Source organism: Haliaeetus leucocephalus, unplaced genomic scaffold, assembly GCF_000737465.1.
Source record: "Haliaeetus leucocephalus isolate CR32 unplaced genomic scaffold, Haliaeetus_leucocephalus-4.0 Scaffold0, whole genome shotgun sequence".
NCBI classification, from domain to species: Eukaryota; Metazoa; Chordata; class Aves; order Accipitriformes; family Accipitridae; genus Haliaeetus; species Haliaeetus leucocephalus.
In genome coordinates, this window is record NW_010972436.1 from 18,488,599 (window position 1) to 18,511,479 (window position 22,881).

Here is a 22,881-nt window from a genome sequence, read left to right on the forward strand (position 1 = left end):
CAATCAGTAACATTTTGCTGCTAGAAATTTGAGGTTACTCTCTGAGGGAAGAGGCCAAGACCCAAATCCCACAGTGGAGGTAGTTTATATGACTTGTCTCTGCCAGACAGGACCTAACTAACCTTTAGTGCAAGGCACAGTCTTTTTCCTTGCTCATTGATCCTGAACTCTTCCCCTGCCATACCCACATTGGAATATGTGGCCTTTCAGAGCACTTGCCAAGGAGCAAACAATTTTCTTTCCTTGATTGTCTGAATTGAAGACTTGATCTGGAAGTTTGAAATTAAATTTAGAAGGGATTCTTACTGTCAAGCAGCAACAGGTTCTGTGAATGTTCCAGTGGAGGATATTACCATGGGGCCATTTAAACTTGCTGTCTGGTTGTGTTATAAGCATCACCTATTCCCTCCCTAGTTGAATAATTATCAGGTGCTGCCATGGGCTTCTGTTAATGGGAATTCAAGTCAATGTGGTGTGCTGTTTTTTGTCAATGCTTATAGGTACTGTAAATAAAAGTTCAATCATATTGTTGTTGATTGCACAAGAAAAATAGCTACCAAGATGGAAAACTTAAGATGGGACTTAATTGTGCTTCCTAAAATGTTTTTCATAGGAGGTTATATGGAAGGATGTCTTGGGCTTAGAGCTGCTAGGTTATGTTGTTCAAAAATCCTTTTGCAACCAATTCAAGAATAAGCCTCATAGAATAAAAAGGGACTGAGGAAATCAGATTTACTAGCTTAATATAGGATCCTGTGTTATTTAATAATTCAAGAGGTCATAAATAGCTTTAAACAAGAGATGGGAGGATTAGACCTTAAACTGAACATGTATGGTATCAGCGTTATGAAGGATCCATACTGTTCAGTGTTCACCCTTTTTGTCACATTATTGTAGATTTAGACCATAAGAAAAGTGCTGAATAGTTCTGCACCTGTAGATGACTTCTAATGCTAATGTTTAATTGCTTTAATCTGTAAAATGTGTATTTAAACTCTTTAACAGTCCATTTAACCTTGATATGTTGGAGGGAAAGTTAAGCTATCTGACCAGCTATTTCCAAAAACCTGCAGTAGTGACGTTGCAATGTCTGTTGTGATTCTGCTCTTCAGTTTTCCCTTAACTGGTGGTGGGCATGACATCAGGTATGGCCTGGGAATGCAGAATAATCACTGTTTTTTCAGGGCTCGTTATGGTTGCATGACTTCATTATAGAAAAAGCATAAATGAAGTTAGGTATCAGAAGGTTGTAAGGACTGTTTTAACTTGTGGTACTGTAACTTTAAAGGTAGACTATATTTTAAAACTTAGTTCTGTAAGAGTATATATGGGGTAAACCCTTATTCCTTGGCAAGGAATAGGTACATGTAGAAATGAAAGTAGACAGGTAGATATACTCCTGTTACTAAGCATGTTGACTTCGTGCCTTCTGTGTAGGTGTGTGCAGGACATAGGACTAAAATACTTACTAAAAAAATATTCAGATTATGAAAGTGCTGCTTCAGAGCAGTTTCGTTTCATGGAGAGGGAATACCTATTCAGGCTTTGAGTAGATGAGAAATACACCACAGCCAAAATATATATGTATACAGGGAAAAAAAAACAAAATAAACAAAATCCACCTCACCCCACCCCATGCCTGAGCTGGGCTCTGAAGTGGCAGAGCACAAATTCTGTTATGGTGCTTAGCAAGTCAGTGGTGGTGTTTAGCTCAGCCAGAAGGTTTTTAAGACTTACTGAGTCTTGGAGGTTAAACAGCCAACCTCAGGTGATATAGCATAACAACAGCGTGGCATTTTCAGCTTAAATTTATGTTGCTGGGGTTTTTTTATGGTGATCCCACAATAAACAGTATTGAGAAATGTGACTTAATGAATGTGCACTGTGGGTGCTTAAAAATAGAAATTATAACTGGAACTCTTAGATAAAACCAAAGGAACAGGTACAAAATGTGCCTTTGCACATAAGGTGAAGGGTATGGGAAAACTGGAAGAAGTTTCTGCTTGCCTAAACTGCTTCACCCATTTTCTCCCCATTAGTTGATAGCAGAAGTGCTTGTTAAGGCACTGGAAAAGTGGACTTTGCCCTGGTCCGTCTCTGAAAGGCACTTAGTTCCTCTCTAGAAAGCACGTAGTTAGTAATGGTTAAATCACAGAGGGAAAAATCTTGCTATTTGTTTAACTGACGGGAGTTTTCTGAGTAGTTTTAAACTTCGTAAGTATTACTGTGACTTTATGCTGACGTTAAAAACAGTTGAATTGTTTGCTTGTGGCATTTCTTCAAAAAAACTATTATAAGTAACTCCCTCCCCCTTTCCCTGTACTTGGTTCCAGGGAAAGCGAAAGAGAGGAGTGACTTGGCATAGTTTTAAGTCTGGATCCAAGCATGTTGAATAACTTTGTCCCACGGGAGAATTAAAAAAAATGCAGCAGATGGCAGCAATGATGCATCAGACTTCCTGTCCTTAAGAACAATGTTTCTGGAGGCACTTTGAGGCTTCAGGGATTGGATAAGCTGGGGGGGGGCAGGGTAGTATTCCTCTCTTCTTACTTTGCAATTTCAAAGCAGACTTGCTGAGGAGGGCATGTATTCCCTAGCCAATTCAGCAATCTTTTCTATGGTCAGAGGATTAGTGGTGAATAGGAGGTTTCCCCTGAAAGTTAGCCAATACGGTTCTTTCACGTATACAAGTCTGAGTCTGCCTATGGCATTTAAGTTTATATGGCACTTAAATATACGGTAACCTGTGTTTAAGAATCTAAAGCACATTATTTTTTTGTGATTCATTTGTCCTATGAGCAGAATACTTGTCTGGGGAGAAAAAGCTGCGTTGGTGGCTATATTACAGCTTTCCACTTTTTTATGTTACACAGAGTATTTATAAAGAGAAGTAGGATAAGAAATGACTGAAAATAACTATTCAAATACCTTGCAAAAGCTTCAGAGAATAGAAGCATTTCACGCTGTATAGGGAAGAGAGATTCACCTCTAGTCTGTTTTATGCTGCTAAATGTGAACTCTACTACTATTACAGCAGGAGTGCTTCATAGTGACTGTGGTGCAGACTAAAGTGAAACATTTGAATTTCTAGAGTGCTTCTGCACTTGCTTAGTACTACCTTGTACTTGCAAGTTATTATCATAAGATTGTGAACAGTTTGGTATAGCAAGAGGTTGGTTGTGGGTTTTTCGTTATTGTTTTTTTTTTTTCTTTTTTCTCTTCTACCTGATTTTAATCCAGCCTGGTTCCGCTTACTGCGGTTCAGTGCAGCGTTTTTTTTCTCAATCTTCAGGTGACAACAGTAAACAAAAAATGCTTGCTTCTCTTTTTTGGTTCGTTACTTTAAACAGATGTGAACTTAGTTTACCAAATAGATATGAATGAGTAAAAGAGGAACTGATGCTTAATTTATTTCTATGTTGATAGTAGTAGATTTTCTGTCAGAAGTAAAGTAAGCAAAGGAGATTTAAAGGAAGAAGTGACTGTGGGCTTCTCTGGTAAAGATGGATTCCCCCCCCCCCCCAAAAAAAAAAAAATTTTTGGAAACAGCAGAAATCTTGCAGTGTGGCAGTGACAGGGACCATACAGTCAACATAGATAAGACTGAATTATGTCTTAAACCTTACATAGGCTATGTGACTTGGCATGCATGAAAGCAGCTGTAGAGCATCACAATGACAATCATGAAAAAAAAAAGTAATGATAGTGGAATATTAGAGCATGGATCTCTGTGTGTTAAGCAGCCTTTACCCTGCAAGTATAGTTTACAGTAGAAATTAAAACAGATCTCTTACTAGTTAGTTGAAAGGCAACTGCTTTAATTAGCCTTAGTACCCCTATGTACTGCTATATGAATACAGTGAAGGTAAATTGCAAAGCTAACTTAAAACTCTAGTTCAAGTACATCTTGATTAAATTTGTCATAAGGTGCACAACCAGTTGAAAAATAGCACTCAATTCAATGTATAGCTGAAAGAACATTTGAAATCGTTTAAGGGTCTGTCTTGTCTTACTTTCTTCTGTGTTTTCAGTATCTTTTAAGTAACGGAGTAGAGTGGTGCTGTAGTGGTACAGTCTGCAAGCTCTCTGAAGGATGGGGTGTAAATTTGAAATAATAGCAACAGATTTGAGAGTAGGTCTGAGTGATGTAAGGTTATGTAAAGGCAAATAAGAACAACTCTGTTTAGAGCAGAAAAGATTGCTGGGTATTTTCAGCTTTTTTATTAGGTTTTTATTTTTGAAGAAACAACCACTTTTTTAGCAAGTAAAGGGGCTTACAGTAGTATAAGTCTTCTAATGTGTAAATACATGTGTATAAAGATGTTCTAGCTGTCCTAAGGTCAGAAAGAACTGTTTACATACAACAAAGGAAACTTACGCTGGGGACAGACTGTTGGAAGAAGTAGCATTTAGTTGAACTACCTTTTAAATCTGTCCGAGTGTTTTGTAAAAGAATGCACAAATATTTTGGAGGTTAAGTATAATTAATCCTGCCACAGTGCCATGAGATGGTTAGATGATCTTGAGGCCCCTTCCAGTGCTGTAAGTCACTGAGGGATTATGTATTTTTTTTTTTCATGTAGATAACAAATAAAGAAAGGCTTGGAACAGAATTAGCTTCTGATAACGTACAATGACTGTTCAATGGAATACATGAGGTCTTATCTATCTTTAGCCTGCTTTTCCTAAAGAAGTAATCTTGGTGTAGGTTCAGCTCTGGGGGAAGGGAGGAGAAGGAGAAAATGGTCCAAAATGTGTTTGATCTAATAGCTTCCACTAGTTTAGTCTTCAAATCAGATTTAAATGTGTGAAGCCAGAATGCATTTATCCTTGTATAGAAAGCAGGAGTTGTATTAAATATGAAGGCAAGCAGTTTTTTTGTCACACAAGGACATTGTGAAAGATGTCATTTAAATATTTTAATGATTTGGATGAAGGAAACTCTTCAGGAAATTAAACAATGGAAGTTCATAAGACTTGGTAATACTTGTAAACAGACTAATCTCTTTAGGAGAGTTATTTGGCTTGAATATTGCAGTGCATGTGATGAAATACTAAAACATTGCTCGGCAACTGCGATTTGGACTTTGAGTGGCAATGACATATGAACCCCTGCATGGTTTTAAAGTGTGCTATTTTTGGCAGCTGGGTGTTGGCTTGTCTCCTCAGTAGCAGTAGAAAGTTAGTTTAGTATATAGAGGAAGGTGATTTGCAATGAGAAGACTCCTCTGACACTACTTATTGAACATGGGCTGCTGCTTCAGTAAAGAATTGAGTAACAGCAGGAATGAGGAGAAAACCAGCTTGTTGCAAAAATCTGTGGAAGAGGAAGCACCAGAGTCAAGGATAAGTAAAACTTTATCTTCAATTTTAGGAACTGTGGAAAGCCAGGATTTGCATACAGTGGGAAGGACAGTTAATGGGGCAGCTGCTATAATCGGCATTGAACGCGTTTGTAGTGATGATTGCACAGTGTCAAATTCTAAATCTGGGTTCTGGGATAGAAAAGCAAAATATCCGTCATACAAAAGCATGGAGAATACTCCCCGTGAGAGCTCTAGGAGAACGTATAACAGACCTTTTACCTTCTTTAATTCCTTTAGTCACCTCCTGAAGGTCTCTGGTACATATGGAAATCTGCAGAAAAGTGAAGACAAGAAAGATAGGGTAACTAAAAAAAGAGCACCTAAAAAATTTGGTAGTAATTGTCAGCACATGAACAATATAGAAAATAGTAATACTAATAATGAAAATGTAGCTGCAGAAGAGCATTGCTTGTTTGATCATATTTCTGCTTCACATGCATCAGGCATCCTAGACAAAGGCTTACAGGGTGAAATTTCCTTAAATAGAAACTTTCTGGAGGATTATGCAGTTACATGTGACCATTCAAGGCAGAATGAAAGAACAGTAAATGTTGAAGACAGCAAGAGTGACAGCCTACAAAAAGTTTCAAGTTCATATAGAGAAATGTCCCCATTTTCCTATCTTGATGTAGACAACAGACAAAATACAAAAGATAGGGAATTTTACAGTATTTGTGTTGTAGATGCTGAAGATCTGAAAGGGGATGAAGAGCTGCCAGCTACCGTGCATGAAGAGACTGCAGCAGACATAGATAACTCAGCTGTTACTGATGAAGGAATGTGCAGCATGGCACGACCTCTAGACACTGGGGAGGAATATCCAATGCAGCAGTCGGCACAAGTGGAAGTTAAGTTTAATTCACAGAAAGAACTGTTTGAGTATAAAAAAGAGGATAGGTCAAACACGCAGAAAAAGGAAACAAAAGAATATTGTAGCATAGACATCCAATCTTATGATAACTTGCTGGCTAACAGGTGTCAGGTGTGTAGGTTTAACACTGACAATACAGTAACAGATGGCTTAAGAGCAAAAGTATATGATGAAGTCGTCCCTGAGAATCGACAAGAGGAGGTATATACCACAGGTAATGCTGTCAGTTGGAATGAATCACTCCATAGAGCTTGTGATTCAGTAAAATTTGCAGATGGTGCTGAAGAGGACCGATACAGCCCTAATTCAGAAAACATGAAATGCAATGATTGTATTTCCAGTGCATTGTTAAACAGTAGAGCATGTAATTCAGGAAAAATTGAAGGAAGTCATGATTCTGAGATTGTACCATTTGATTTAAGTAGGCATCCCTCAAGTGTTGTAAGGGAAATGAATACTAAACAGGTGGCAGAGAACATGCGGGGTAACTTTAAATTACCATTAGAGTTATGTGAAATGGACAATGATTCTTTTTCAATGAGTCAACATGTAGAAAAACTTGCTGAAGAAGGCTGCTTCCTAAAGCCAGAAAGTGAAGTAAACTCAAATGTGGAAGAGAGAACATTTCAAAGAACATGTGATGGTAGCCAGATGTTTGCACCTGACTCTAGAGAACATCACAGCATTTTGGAAGAGTTCTTGAAAGATAAAGAGGAATGCACAGGTACAGTTTTGCATAGCTGTGAAGCTTTGAATATGACTGAAATGCCTGAAAACTTGGAAGAAAGTTCTGATTTTCAAACTCAAATTAAGGGTTGCACTGAAAACAAGACATCAACTGAAGTTGCAAACCACAGTGGCATGGAGGAAGAAGTCTGTGTGAGTATAATTGAGCTAAAAGGCGACATGCTTGAGGAAGCTGGTAGCTTGAGCAGAACTCCATCGTGGGTAAGTGATGGCACTTTGACAACTCATGAACTATATAACACAAGCACAGATGAAACGTTCCTAAAGGAAAACAGCCTAGAATCTCATATTTCAAAAGAGTCACCAGGGAATAAAGGTAAAGTATGCAAATATTCGAAGTCAGATAACAAAAACAGTGTCTCTTCTGTGTCCGTGGAACATGAGGATATGAACAAAATGGACATAAACTGTAGACAAGGTGAGCAACAGGATGTATGTTCCTTCCATGCAGTGGAAAATGAATGGAATGTGGGGACTGACTTGGCCAAAATAGCTGGGGATGTAGTAGAATCTGTAAAACAAACAAAACTTGAAGCTCACCTAAATGAGACAATTAATAACAAGGCAGAAAATGTAAAACAGAATTTGGGTACTAACATTATTGATCGTGATAAAAACTTCTTAAATTGCAATAAAGGCTTGACTCACGATCAGAATATTCACTCTAACTCCACCGTACCTGTAGCTTTGGACAATTGTATGTACGAGAGTGTAAAATTGATAGATGACACTAAAAATCTGGAAGATGCCAGTAATCTCTTACATAAAGCCCATAACTGTTTACCTTCTTTGTGTCAAAATTCATATTCTCATGTGCATGATAAACCAGTGGAAGAGCCTGAGGTATGTCACTGTGCCAGTCCAGAGCCAGAGGTCAGGAACACCCAAGTTTGTGTTGGGCCTCTTACTGAAGTAGGATCAGAAGCTCATGAAAAAAGTGTGTGCGATGTAAGTGAATGTAATCTTCAGGATGGTGAAGTAAAACTGTGTGTCAGCATCTGCTCAGAGGAGGAGAGCCTCACTAGTTTTAGCATGTCAACTGGGAATCTAGAAGCTTTTACCACAGGGAATTTAAAGCAATTGGAAGCCAAGGCTACTGAACTGAAAAACAGCAGTTACATATTAAATAATGAAATGAATGACTTGGCCACAAGTTGGGAACAGATGCAGTCAGATCACAAGATTTTCTCAAACAAAGAGCTTGGAGTTTTTGTTGACCCAAAGCAGGTAGACAAATACGCTGCTACTCCTTCCTATGAAATACACAGTGCCTTTCCTGGTGCTGCAGGATTTCAGCGAGGCAGTGAGCAGTGTGTATTGGATCTGATGGAAGACGTATCGAGTGACCAAGAGCACTCCTATGAACTGGACAGACAAAATCCCCAAGTTGAAATATGGTCACATTTCATCAGTCTTCAGACTGGCAGTGCCGATTGGACAAATGAGTTATTTTCTGACACTGTTACTGCTGGTAATGGTGAATATCTGATGGGCTTTTTATGGAATAATACAATTTCTAACAATACCGTGAAGAATGACAGACTATGCATAGTTAGTGAAAACTTCCAGAACGAACCTGAAGATCTAACAGGTACTTCGTATGCCGTGGGAAGTTACCTGCATCAGCTGCTAGCACCAGAAAATGTTGGTACTTGGGGATGGCAAGATAAAGATGAATTTGTAAGTATTCTGCAGAAGTGATTTGATGTTAAAGCTTAAAGCAGAAGCTAGGGATTGGAATAAGCCAAGTCAAACTGGTTTCATTAGATAGTTAAATATATCATGTGTTATTTTGTCCTGAAGCTGACCATTCTCTCTCTCCTTTGCAAAACCGAATGCTATACAGAATGTAGTAGTTCACAATGTTGCTGAATATTGATAAATTTTTTTTTCTTTTTTTGGTCTCTTTACCTTGTGTGAAAGTTTAAATGTTGGGCAAAGTATCTTGATTGCAGATTCTCAATTCTAGATGAACTTGAGATGAACACTTCCGCATGTCGAAGGGAAACTTTCTCCAGACTGTTAGTAGTGCTCTTGACCTTCATGTAGGAAGAAATGTTTGTGGATTTCCTGAAATCTTAAAGTTCTTGCTTGGTAGCAATTAGGAAACCTTTTGCTCACTTCTGGAGATGATCTTCTGAAGTGCTGTAGAAAGGAGTGGCTACAGGAGAAGCGTGGGGAATGAGCTAGAGTGGATTTTGGCTAGCTGGAGTAAGAAAGCAGCAAAGCCAACCTGCGGCGGCTGCTGCTCCTCTTTCTTCCCTGCTGAGCAGAGCCAGTGCTTAGTATTGTTCTCTGCACTGACTGCGTTACAGCAGCTGCTCTGACCTTGTCAGCAGTTGCAGTGCCAGCAGTGGGTTGTACTAGAGGCCAAGTTTGCTATCTCCTGGGGGAACTTTTTGTATTAAAAATGGAAACTGATGGAACTTGCTGTCATCTTTGAATCCTTACTATTCAAGTAGTTATGTTGAGCACTTCCACTTTTTATAAGTCTTTTCTCTATCGTTCAGTAGGTGTGTTTAAGTTGAGATTCTTTAGATCTTTTTACCTGCTGGATGTGTTTTCTATGCACTATGATAATGACTGAGTGCATGTGTTTCAGAATAATTAAAGCTTCATGGAATTTTGAAGTGCCTGTGCTTAAACTCTGTAATGTTCCTAGCATCGCTAAATTCGCAAAACAAATTTTAATAAGCTTTTTTAGTATGTGTTACCATGAGCAATACTCTTTCCCAGTATAATCATCATATTAAAACATACCAAAGATATTCTGGGTATGGAATAACTTAATGCATTTTGCTCAAACATTAGCAAAACAAGTGAAAACTGTCTCATGTTACTATCAAAAAAGTATTGTAGGTGTTGGCACTGCAGAGAGCAATCTCTCTGAAGCACAAATATGACCATTTATATAATGGTTATATATGACCATTAAATGTGTCCATTTCCAATCCAGGTTAAAAGAGACTAAAGTCTGCTCATTAAAGATGATCTAACTGGATCTCGTTATTCATTCTTTTTGTCCTGCCTAGGGGAAAACTAACCAAAATTTTTGTTAATGCTCTGTCTTTTCTCTCGAAGTAATGACAGAAGGTGTCATGCACATCTCATTGCTTTAAATTTTCTGTAATGCTTCCTTAAAACATGTTTATATAAGTCCAGGAAAAAAAAAATCCTGTGCTTTTGTATTTTCTTAGGGGTTTTTATGTTATTTCACAGAAACAGATACAATAACAATATAGTCAACGTTGAGTTAATATTTGTATTAGAGAACTGCCTGAAGTCTAGGGCAAGTACAGGTTGAGTTAGGCTGTCAAAGGCAAAGAATGAAATGTTTGTTGTAGTTTACACTGCTTGTCTAGCCTTTTCTGGTGATTCTTAATCAGGGAAATGAATTCTGTGCTGCACAATTCAGTTGTTTTTGTAACTGAAATGGTTATGGGATGGCAACTCAGTTAATATATATAGATGTGAAAAAAAACCTTGACAATACAATCAAGAGTTGTACATCTGATACTGTTATTTGAGACTGTATGTATATATGCACAGATGCATGCTGTGCATCCACAAAGTGCATAATCAAAGAAATTTCTTTTTGTAGGAGTCAACCAAGGTTTCTGAGTTAAATCCTAATGCAAAGGTGTGGGGAAATCATATGTTACACTTGGAAGCAAGTGGTGCCACTGATGGTAGCGTGAGCAAAACGTGGGAAGAAATACCTGACCAACCTCCAGATTCTTGTAAAGAAGGTATGAATAAGAGTTTCTAGCTGTTGCTTCAGCAAAAGTGCAGAACTTTCTCAATTTTAATTTCCTGTTATAAAAATAAAATGCAACTAAGTAAGCAACTTTACTTCAGATTTAGTGTTAACTATGATGTTACTGTGATTAGAAGGAATGCTTTTTCAGTGTGTTTGTCATCTCTGCTGCAGGACTGGGTGCTAATGGTGATGGTGACAAAAAGCATCAGAATGCAGTGCTGACAGAGCTGCAGGAGCCGTCACCAGCTGTTTCGGTGTCAGACCAGACGGATATGAACCCTTTGGCTCTCGATCATTCTGAGTATGAGTCTATACATGAAACCACCCAGACAGGTAAGAGAAAGCTAATATTTGCTTGGATTTGGTTTTAAAAAAGAAAATATATTTTGAGTTGAAGAGTGAGCATCAATTAAAAAAACCAACAAAACCAAAACAACAAACCCAAACCAAAAGAAAGGTGACACCACTTCGGTTGTTCAATATATGTGTTCTGTAAACAGACGCCAGAAGATCCTGTCTCTTTTGCTCTCAGGCTTAGACCTTTGGAAACCAGCCTCCTCCTGTTGAGTATAGGCCTTATGAGATACTGCACAGAATAGATCATAACTTCTGGATATAACTGAGTATTGTTTTCTGAAATGTTATTCTGAATGCAAGTCCCTAGTGTAGCCGTTTACATTTAGATATCTACCTAAGCTGCATGTTTCTAGTTGGTTCAGGTACTGAGGTGAAATTCACATACCATTTGTGTCTCAAGTAGTAATGTTAATGTGTCAAAAGATAAGTCTTGTAGTTAAAATGCTAAAATAAGCAACAATTTAGTCTAACTTCTTTGCATACTTTTTTTAATGAACTTTCATGGTTGTTTTCAGTGCAACTCTTAGTAGGTGTAGTATATACCAGAAGGCATGTTTTAAGAAACTTCTGGAAACTAGCATAGAGATTCAGCCATGCTTATATTTCACTGAAAGGGACAGAAGGTCTGCAAGATGGATGTAGGATTTCTACTTGAACTGAGATGAGGGATGGGAAAGAGAGGAAAATGTGCTGGGTATTTCTTGGGATTCATGAGGTCTGCTCCTTGTTCATTGTGCTTAGCTGATTTTATAACATGTATTTAAAATGACCAATATAGCATCCGTAATAGTCGGAAATCAAGACAACTGAAATCAGACACAGTTGTGGCATCATCCTTGCTTGTGTTGAAAACTGAAAGTTCTCTTTGACTCTTCTACGTAAGGGTACTATTGGGGAGTATTAAATAATAGCTAACTGGCAAATAGAAAATGATACTAATGGTACCTAGCACTCTAGAAGGGAACAGTGTTCCTCAGCTTAGTGTTAGAACTTGTCAGCCTGTCCTTTATGTGCCCAAAATAGTTAACTTTTAACAAGAGTCAAATAGTGTTGTAAAGCAGCTGAACAGCAGGTTGGATCTGTTCTCCTTGTTGAATAGTTACACAGGTGGTCCCAATTCTGAAAGCTGATTTTTATTTTTTTTAATTATTATTTTAAAAAATGCATAGAGTTTTGGTCTTTGCTAGGTTTTGAGCAAGGAGGAAAGAGGAGGTGGGGAAGGGAAGTAGTGGTTAGTATATGATGTGTGTATTTCTCAGGTGTTGGCACTATCTGTGTCAGAATAGAACACATGAAGGACAAAATGGTGGGACGAAATTAAAAGTTGCTCTAGGAACAAGAAAGGTTTAGGAGAGCTGAAGAAAAGGATGAAAGTTACTGAAGAAGGGAAGGGTGTACAGGGTAATAGTTGGTGTGAAACACTTTTTAAAAAAACTAATTTACATTTATGTAACATGTTAACTAAATGTTTTATAAATCTCTGAAAGCCACACTAAACTTCTGATCTTTAAGCAGTCCTCCCACTGACACAATTAGTTTACCCTCAACTGACTGTAGTGTATTGGGTCTAAACTAAAATAAACATGAAATCAGTGTTTTCCATGTGGTAATTTTGAAACTTCCAGGTATAAGAAAAAAATGATTGTCTCCTTCTTAACCAAGAGATTGTTAATTGATCACACATCTGTTGTTAATTGATTGGATATCTGCTGATATTTCATAGTTATATTTTTAAAGTCTTTTCTGAAGTGTCTTGGGCATTTAGAGTGAGGCCAGAAGTACGAAGTGTCTCCATTACATTGCTCACTTGCTTAGTTAGTCTGCTGCATTAGTCAGGGTTTAGTCAGCTAGGAATTGGTTAGTTTCCGAGGACTGGAAGACAAGATATACGAGCTAAATCAGTTCAGTATTTACTTTGAGATGCCTTTGTAGCTGCTCTTCTAAAACTGCTTCAAGTTTTTATGTATTTGGAGAACAGAGGTTAACAAGTGAAGTCAGTCATGGTTCTTCTTTTCTGTCTTAAAGTGCTCCTGTGCAATTTTGGTGAGTGGTGAACTAATACACAATGAACATTTATTGAATTGGAAAATTTGTTACTAATTATACAGCCAGTAATAGACATGATGGCTTGATTAAAGTATCTGTTATGTAATATAGCAGAACTAAATTTTAAACTTAAGTATTTTAATTATTAGGTGGAAACGAACAGTTGCAGCCAGAAGGTCAGGAAGATTTACGAGAATTACTGAAAAAAACACTGGAATTCTGTTTATCAAGGTATGTATACACCTAAATGTAGCAAACTGGAGGATAACTAGCGAGATCCAGTACCTAACTTGGGATGTATGTTAATATATTTCTCAGCTGTCACTTAAAACTGAGTGGAAAGGATGAGAATTTGGGGGAAGTAACACAAAATTCCAGAGTATTGTATTGATGTACATCTTAAAGCTTACATGAAACTTCTGGGCCTAAAACATAAGCTAGCAAATACATTGTTTTGAAGTGAGAGTAGTTACAAGCAATTACAGATCAGGTGAATTTTTATGACTGCTACTGTTTTTTTGCAAATTAAAACCGAGTAACTTAAGCCATTTGGTAGGCTTTGTTTAAGCTAATAATTTTAAAATTTGCATTGATACAAAGTAGGATTTTTGTATGTGCATCTGTAGATCCCTTTATATTTTAAGTTAAGGATCAATTTAAAAAAGAAAAAAAAAAGGTAAGGGCTCTGAATCATACACATTCTGGTACAGACTGAGGCAAGATCTTCAAAGCAGCTTACTTGTACTTAATTATTCTCAGTGCTTGTATCTAGATAAAAACATCCTAAACCACATGTCTTAATAACCTAGAATAATTCCTAATCTGTATACTCCTGCATAACCAGTTACAGTCAGTGGTCATTTGAAGTAGTAATCTCCTAACAATATTACATGTTTGGGTGGGGGGTAATGTGCTGCTTGAACAGGAAGATGCCAGTACTGTTGCATGAAGGGAAAAAAAGACATTTTCATGTTTTCTAGGAAGTGAAATATAGTAGGTGAATGGACTGAGGAATTGGTGAAAATGCTGAAAACAAAATTTAGTTTAGGAATCTGGCTTGTACTATGTGATGAATTTTTTGTCTCAAGTTTATTGGCAAAAGTTACATCTGTGACATTTCCCAAATTCTTTTTTTCTCTCCCAACAGAGAAAATCTTGCCAGTGACATGTACCTTATATCACAGATGGACAGCGATCAGTATGTGCCAATAATGACAGTAGCGAACCTTGATCATGTCAAGAAACTCAGTACTGATATGGATTTGATTGTTGAAGTGCTGAGATGTAAGTAAAAATCCCTCAATGCTAGAAAGCATTCTGGCTGTTGCTGTAGGACTCTTAATCTGGATTTTCAATCTCTTGTCCTTTTTCTTGTTATGTATTACAATAAAATGCCATCCTTTTTCTGTAAAGCATTAAATAGAGCACACAGCTTCCAGTTTAGACCATCACAATTAAGGACTGCAGTTTTATCAAAGCTACGTCATGTTTGAGGTATTGAGTAATCTGCGTAAATGAGAATAATGTGAGTTTAAATTGTGGGACATGGTGGGACAACACACAACTGGAGGGTTGTGATGGATGGTTATTGGCTGTTTCGTAAAGGCAGGCAGGGAAGAAGAAGAGGAGGAATCACACTCTATGTTAAGGAGAACCTTGAAAAAATAGAAGCCGGCTGTGGCAACAGTGGAAGCCCTATCACATGCCTCTAGGTCAAGATCAGAGGGGTCATCTCCAAGGGGGATCTTACAGTAGGCATCTGCTACCAACCTCCCAACCAAGACAATAAGGCCAACAAAGCAGTATTTGGGTCACTTAAGCAAGCTTCAGGTCAACAGAACCTGGTTCTTATGGGTGACTTCAACTACCCAGACATTTGTTGGAAGAACAGTAGAGCAGCTCACATGTCATCCATCGAGTTCCTGCAATGCACAGAGGACTGCTTCCTCATACACGTGTTAGATGTGCCAACCAGGAATGACGTACTGCTGGACTTGCTACTCATAAACCAAGAAAACCTGCTTTGTAATATCTCTGTGATAGCCTTGGCTTGTAATATCTCTGTGATAGCCTTGGCTTGTAATATCTCTGTGATAGCCTTGGCTGCAGTGATCATAGTATTGTGGAGTTTGGGATCCTGCTGAGCATGCTGAAGGTTAGTACTAAGACAAAGGTTTGAGATTTTAGAAGACCAAACTTCAGCTTGCTCAGAGCTCAGTTGGGAAGGATTCCCTGGGAAGCTTCCGTGGAGGATAAAGGAGTTAGCAAGCGCTGGAAGTTTTTCAAGAACGCTCTCCTGGAAGCGCAAAAACATTTCATCCCCTTTAAAAGTAAGGGAAGTAGGCAGAGCAAGAGACCCCCTTGGCTTAACTGCAGGCTTGTGAGTCTGCTCCAAGCCAAAAGAGAAGTGTACCAGAGATGGGGAAGCAGATGAATACCTTTTGAGAACTACAAGGGCATTGCCAAGGCGTGCAGAGATGCAGTTAGAAAAGCAAAAGCTCAGCTGGAATTGAAATTGGCCAAAGGTATCAAACTACAATGAAGGGTTCTTCAGGTATGTAAACAACAAGCAGAAATAGAAGGAAAATATTGGCTGCTGTTAAACAGCAGAGGTGAATTAGTGCTGAAAAGGCAGAGGTTCTCAACACTTCCTTCACCTCTATCTGTACCACCACTCTTGGGCTCCAGGCCTTGGGAACAAAAATCCAGGTTGATGCAAAAACAGACCCAGCGTCCGTGAAGGAAGAGTTGGTATGTGAACTATTACAGGAGCTTGACCCCTGCAAATCAATGGGCCCTCACGTTATCCACTCAAGGGTGTTAAGAGAGTTGGCTGATTTTGTGAGGCTGCTCTCTGTAATCTTTGAGAAGTTGTGGAGATTGGGGGACGTCCCAGAAGACTGGAAGAAGGCTAAGGTCACCCTCATCTACAAAAAGGGCTTAAAGGAGGATCCAGGAAATTATAGGCCCATCAGTCTTACTTCAGTCCCTGGGAAGGTTATGGAACTAATCCTTCTGGGGGCTATCACAAATCAAATGAAGCACGTGATTGGGAAAAGCCAGCATGGATTCACCAAGGGCAAATTGTGCTTGACAAACCTGATCGCCTTGTACAACAAAGTAACCTGCGCAGTTGGCGTGGGGCATTGATGTGGACATTGTCTACCTGGATTTCTCCAAGGCTTTTGATACGGTTTCCCGCAGCCTCCTCCTAGACAAACTGGTGCGTTACGGTCTAGATGAGTGGTCTGTGCGGTGAGTGGGGAACTGGCTGACAGGCTGCACCCAGAGGGTGGTGGTAAATAGCTCCTTTTCAAACTGGCAACCTGTCACAAGTGGGGTCCGCCAGGGATCAATACTGGGCCCAGTGCTGTTTAATATCTTCATAAGTGATCTGAATGATGGGATCAAGTGTACCCTGATGATGCCAAACTGAGTGGGGAAGCAGACGCAAGGGAGAGCCACCCTGCAGGAAGACCTGGATAGGCTGGAAGAGTGGGCTAACAAGAACCTTATCAAGTCCAATGAGGACAAGTGTAAAGTCTTACACCTCGGAAAATATAATCCAGGAGTGCAGCACAGGTTGGGATCTACCTGGCTGGGGAGCAGCTCTGTGGAAAGGGACTTGGGGGTCCTGGTGGACAGCAAGCTCAGTACGAGTGAACAGTGTGCTCCTGTGGCAAAGAAAGCCAACAGGATGCTGGGTTGCATCGCCAGCAGAGATAAAGTAATTATCCCACTTTACTCAGCATTTGTCAGGCCACACCTGCAATACTGTGTTCAGGTTTGGTCCTCACTGTACAAAAAAGATGTGGACAGGCTGGAGAGGGTCCAGAGAAGGGCCACAAAGACGATCAAAGGACTGGGAAGCCTGCCGCATGAGGAAAGGCTGAGAGAACTGGGTTTGTTCAGCCTTCAGAAAAGGCAGCTTAGGGGAGACCTTATCACCATGTTCCAGTATTAAAGGGTAGCTACAAAGAGGATGGAGACCCCCTTTTTAAAAGGAGTCACATGGAAAAGACAAGGGGTAATGGGTACAAGTTACTCCTGGGGACATTCCAATTGGACACAAGAGAAAAACTTTTCACAATGAGAACAATCAGCCATTGAAATAATCTCCTCAGCAAAGTGGTGGATTCCTCAACATTGGACACTTTTAAGATTCAGCTGCACAAGGTGCTGGGCCATCTTGTCTAGACTGTGCTTTTCCCAAGACACGTAATACCAGATGATCCTTGAGGTCCCTTCCAACCTGGTATTCTATGATTAAATTCTCAGAAAAGCCTACTGGACATTACCACTAAGGTAAGAATCAAAAGAGAACATGACTCAATGTGTGCCTTAGAAGAAAAAGCTAATGAATTGGGATTTTCTAGGCTGGAAGAGTAGGAAGAGTGTGGAGATTTCAAGGAACATGTCTACTCAGTTTCATATGTCTTAAAGTATCCTCAGTCATCTTCTGCTTGTTTCTTAATGTTCAAAAATATTTGAAGTTTAGCACAAAAAGCTTTGCATTATAAAACTGTGTCCACCACATCTTTCAGTGTGCAAAGCTATTATGATTGCTGACATCTAATACACGTTTTTGTCTTTTCTCCCTTAGCGTTGCCTTTAGTCCAAGTGGATGAGAAGGGAGAAAAAGTTAGGCCAAATCAGAATCGCTGTATTGTGATTTTACGTGAAGTACCTGAATCTACCCCCATTGAAGTAAGTGTTTAATTGTTCAGTAAAGAATGCTTTTCCCTTAGGATTTGGAAGTTAGATTTCTTCCAGATTTTAATAAGCATATCGCATTTCCTACTACATTGTTAGTTTCTAACCATGTTTCTAAACCTTAGTTTATTGTGTGTGTTTGGATAATAAATATATTTGATAGAAGCATGTTGCTTATAGGAAGCCTGTGGTAAAATCTGTAGCTCTGCAGAGGGCTGAAAAACTGACAATGCTGTGTTTGGTAGAGATACCATAATTTTCTTCAACTCTGGCTTATCCATATTACTTAGTGCTCAGCTCCTTGGATAAATAGCAAGTGAAGATGAGGGAAGATAAGTCTTAGAATGGAAAATGCCACTGCTGCACCTTGAAGCTTGTTAGGGTGAAGTACTTGAAGCTTTGCAAACATTTCCATAATGGTGAGGGTAGAGGTGTCAACAAGTGGTGAAGGATCTATGCTGGCTTGTGGAATGAGTGTGAGAGTGGAGAACGTGATTGTGTGAAATACACTCAATGCAACTCTGATGTAGCTGGGACTATGACTAATGGAAAGACTAGGAAAAAAGTTACTGGGCCATAGTATCTTGAATTTTCAAAAAGGAGGAGGACGCACAGATTCTTGATGATGGGTAGATATTTTAATTTCCCCTTTAATTTTACAAGGAGGAATAAAGATTCTGAAAGAGCTGCTCTTCTTGATGGTCTTCATACAAAAATAAAAAGTACTGCAGTTGAAAAACTCATAATAAAGAACTAAGTGGCCTTAAACAGGAGCATGAAACAAAATGCTAAAAGGAATTGGAGGGAGGAAGTTAGATATGCTATATACATAACTTAAAAATATCAGCGGCTTTTAGCTTTCTAAATGAAATATAACCTTTCAAAGACTGCCTAGCTTTTAATATTATAGATTTGGTTGGTTGGTTTGTTTTTTCTGTCATCAGTTTGTCAGGTTTGGATATATTAGCACGGGGTGGTTGCTCTTAAATGCTTAACAACAACAAAGTTCTGAGGAGTCTTAATTTTCAAAAAAGGTGGTCTGAAGTGAAGTGTTTTATATGTTACGTGTTTACATTTGCCAGACTGGAAAATCTAGACTTACCTGGCCAGATTTAATAGGATATGTTTTCTGGCGTAACATGGTCAGGCTTTATTTAAGCAGCAAAGTTCCAAAATACTGTAAGGCCTCCCAAGTTGGATTGCTTTTTGCTGCTGCTTGCCTCAACTCTGTGGCAAAAAAAAATATACATGGAAATGGATTAAAACAAATATAAAGTCCAACATGTGTTTTTTCTGTAGAAATTAGCTGATTGTTTTTGAGGTAACATAAACCCTGTTTCAAATATATTAATCTGTACACACTTTGAGTTAAAGTGTATCTTCAGGTGTCTGCTGAAAGGGTGGGGTTCTCCTATCACATGCAGCATGCACAGGTTTTCATGTGGCTTCATTGTTTTGGGGAGAGGGGAGAAATAGACATTCTTCTGTACTTGATGCCAAATTTAAGTGCCTCTGTATGGCCTAAATAGCTTATCTTCCCTGATTTAAGGGATCAGGCAACTACTACTTGCAGTATGGCCTTAGACAATGCTTGTTCGAATTCAGTCTACCTAGTGGAGTGATTGGACAGAGCTAACACTACTGCAGGTGTTCCGAAGTTCAGTTTTGTTTTGTAAGCCCAAAAGTGTTTTTTATCTTTCTTACCTAGAGTTCCAGAATTCTGCACATTAAATTGATGCTTTCTTCTGTCCATCCATTTTTTTTTTCTCCCACTCTTTTCTCTCCCTTCTTATCAAAACCACTTTTCTTAGGAGGTTGAAGCACTTTTCAAAGGAGATAATTTGCCTAAGTTTATCAACTGTGAGTTTGCCTATAATGACAACTGGTTCATCACGTTTGAATCAGAAGCTGATGCACAGCAGGTAACATTTTTGAAGCATTTTAGAATATAACAGTAAATAAGGGTGGGATGAGGGTGGATTGACGGGTCATAAACTGCATTACAAATGTGTAGCAATTTAAAAAGCAAAATACCCAAACCTCTGAAAACCATCTTCCCCTTAGCTAATGTCTAGTTATCAGTACTATTAAACATAACCTTGTAAGAATTTTATGTTGTTTGCCTATGCTGGCTTCCTAGACAAATCTTTAAGTTTTTCGTACTAAGAACATTGATCTTTTGGATGACACATTTAAATGCTTCAATCACAGGAGTTAAAATCCTGTTTTAATGCTACTGAAGCACTTCTGCAATGATAACTTAAATCTTGCCAAATGCAGTTTAGATATGAGGGTTTTCTATAGTCTAGCAGACACTTCAAGAATTATTGTTAGGATTAGCCTGTCAAAACTTAAGTTTCCTTTGTTTAAATTATATTTGACAAATTTTATAATTACTTTCTTTAAAGGCTTACAGATACCTTAGAGAAGAAGTGAAAACTTTCCAAGGAAAACCAATTAAGGTAAATAGAGCTTTATGGTTTTTTTGGGGGTATGTGTGTATATGTTCTGGTTTTTGTGGGCCTCACTGTTTTCTAATATAAATTTTAAGTGGTCCAATCTCAGCAGCTATTTGACCGGGAGATGGGTTTTGAAAAGTAGCTCAAGCCATTTTACTTCTCCTTTTCCTCCTTTCTGTCAGCGGTATATCTGTCCTAGCATCCGGCCAGCAGGGAAGCATTCATCTGTTCCTGCCTTCCTTGAAGGAGAAAGCAGTGACTGACAAGTGTCCAGTAAAAGTTCGAGAGCTGCTAGTTTGAACCATCCTGATTTAATTGGAAAGGTTGCTGTAATAAATAATCTAATCTCCTTTCAGGCAAGGATAAAAGCAAAGGCAATAGCTATAAACACATTTTTGCCAAAGAATGGATATAGACCTCTGGATATGAACCTCTACACGCAGCAGCGTTACACAACATCCTTTTACTTACCTCCAGTATACAGTCCCCATCAGCAGTTTCCATTGTACAGCTTAATTGGCCCACAGACCTGGTCAGCCACACACAGCTACCTTGACCCTTCATTGGTAAGTCTCTTGATTATGAAACAGTTGCATTCTTTTCAAAGTTGGTATTATTTTCTTATGAAGTGTTGAGGTGTAAAAAGCATATGTATCCTGAAGAGGGGAGTTGAAGGTACTGATTCTTCTTAAAAAACAGTTCTGCAGAATTCTTTCTGTGGTGTACAAGATTAATTACTTGAAAATTGCATCTGGTCTCAGACTGCAGTGTGTTTCTCTTAACCTTTTAGTTTTTGAGGTAGTTCTTTACTAAAGGTTATTAATTAACCATTATCAAAAGAAATCTTCAGTAAAGACTTCCTTTAGTAATGGTTAAAAGCCTCTTTAGAAATTAGATCTTCAGAATATATATGTGAATACCAGAAAAAGCAATTCTGGTATGTACTGAATAAACTTAATGGAATCAGATAAATAAGGATAACTTAGTATCTTGATCTTCCAGCAGGAAAATAAGTTCTAGGTTAACATGCTGAATTACCCTATTCAGCATGTTCTTAAAGCAAAATATTTTCTGTGCAAAAGTAACATATTTTTTGGCAATAAAAAATAAAATTACTTCTGCTAATAAAAATAATTCACTTTTAAATTGCTTAATTTTAAAAAGTTTTCTTAAAGGGGCTGTTGGCAAGCCTTAGAGCTAGGGTGGTAGCAGTAAGTCTTTAATACACTCTAACAGGACATCTTCTGCATCCTGCAGTGCTGCTTTTCGTCTTCTCCTCCATTGTGACAGTCGCATCAGAATTACCTTGGCCCCTTTTAGTCTGCCTTTGTTATCCTACAAAAACTAATATGAACATAGTTTTCTGTAATGGCTGGAAGACTAAGGTTGTCCTATGTGGAACCTCTTTCTCCCTTCTAAATGCCTCTTTTCTTGCGGCTAAAAGAAACTAGGGTAGCAGTGCTCAAAATTAGAAGCATTTTGGAGGTTTTTTGGCAGAGGATTAAAGTGTCCTTGAACAAACTTGAGCAAACTTCCGGTGTACTGAACAGCAAGCTAATTAAAAAGTTGGTGTGCTGAACATTTCACACACAGGGAAGGTAGCCAGAGCCCTTGCAGGGGAAGGCTTTTTAAGGGGGATGAAGAATGCAGAGGAAACAAGGTAGCATAGTGAATGATGTTATTCCAGGAGAAAGCCACGTTATTAAGCAGCAATGAGTGTGATTCTTCCTCTAGATAAACTAAGACTGACTATTGCAGTCTTGCTGTGGGATAGTGAAGTAGTTGGATGGCACTGGTGTAGAAGACATAGATTAATTGGCCACAGGTTCAAGCCCAGCATTGTGTGTGTCTGCCTTACATCATCCTGGAACAACTTGTATTCCAGAAAGCTTACTAGTCCTGGGCTTTGGGGGAAGGTATTACAAGTTTGCCAGCATTAGAGATCTCATACTTTTCCTAGTAAAAACAGAAAATTAACTAGCAGAGCTTTGCCTCCCACCGTTTTGCAGCATATTGTCATTGGTTAGCTGCATTTCGTATACGTTAATGTAATACGATGTTTCTTGAACTTTTTATAGGAAGAACTATATTTGAATAGAAACTTCTTGTGAGGAGAACAGGGACCACAGGAATAACGACACAGGAATAATTTTCAAGAGACAGGGTTGCAGTTTGCATGTAGATACATGTGTGCAAATATAGCAGAAGTTTCTCTCCTCTTTTGCTTTGGTAGAAACACTAACAGTGCTTTGTCTCATCTCTAATTTGAGATTAAATACGCCCAGCAGTGGTATAGTTAATTCTGAAACTAGAATATGGCAACACCTGTCTTCAAAATTCTAAAACTACCTACTTCTTCATCAAGTACTTAATAGTATTTGAGGAAAGAGCTAGTTTGTCCTGCTTGTAAAAACAATAGGTGTACTTTTGATGAGCCAGATGACTTCTGTGGAGAAAGCAAATTGATGCTTTTGGTATTATTGGAAAATGAAAATTATATTTTCCCTTCAAAAAGATCACCAATCCTTATAAAGAAAGAAGAGGTAAATATTGATAGTGTCC

The 22,881-nt window shown here is 38.5% G+C and overlaps 1 protein-coding gene across 6 annotated transcripts in view; it reads left to right on the top strand.

Moving 5' to 3' along the window:
- Positions 1–22,881, top strand: part of LARP4B (La ribonucleoprotein domain family, member 4B) — a 41,266-nt gene that overhangs the window by 2,632 nt on the left and 15,753 nt on the right. For 4 of the 6 annotated variants that reach the window (XM_010585578.1, XM_010585602.1, XM_010585586.1 and 1 more), the window contains exons 2-10: positions 7,051–8,664; positions 10,586–10,733; positions 10,916–11,077; positions 13,297–13,378; positions 14,295–14,431; positions 17,751–17,854; positions 19,672–19,782; positions 20,269–20,322; positions 20,676–20,885. In XM_010585578.1, the coding sequence (XP_010583880.1) occupies positions 7,051–8,664; positions 10,586–10,733; positions 10,916–11,077; positions 13,297–13,378; positions 14,295–14,431; positions 17,751–17,854; positions 19,672–19,782; positions 20,269–20,322; positions 20,676–20,885 (2,622 nt within the window). Of the gene's footprint in view, positions 1–6,049; positions 6,962–7,050; positions 8,665–10,585; positions 10,734–10,915; positions 11,078–13,296; positions 13,379–14,294; positions 14,432–17,750; positions 17,855–19,671; positions 19,783–20,268; positions 20,323–20,675; positions 20,886–22,881 lie in introns of all 6 variants that reach the window. The other 2 variants (XM_010585595.1, XM_010585619.1) reach the window with 2 other exon arrangements.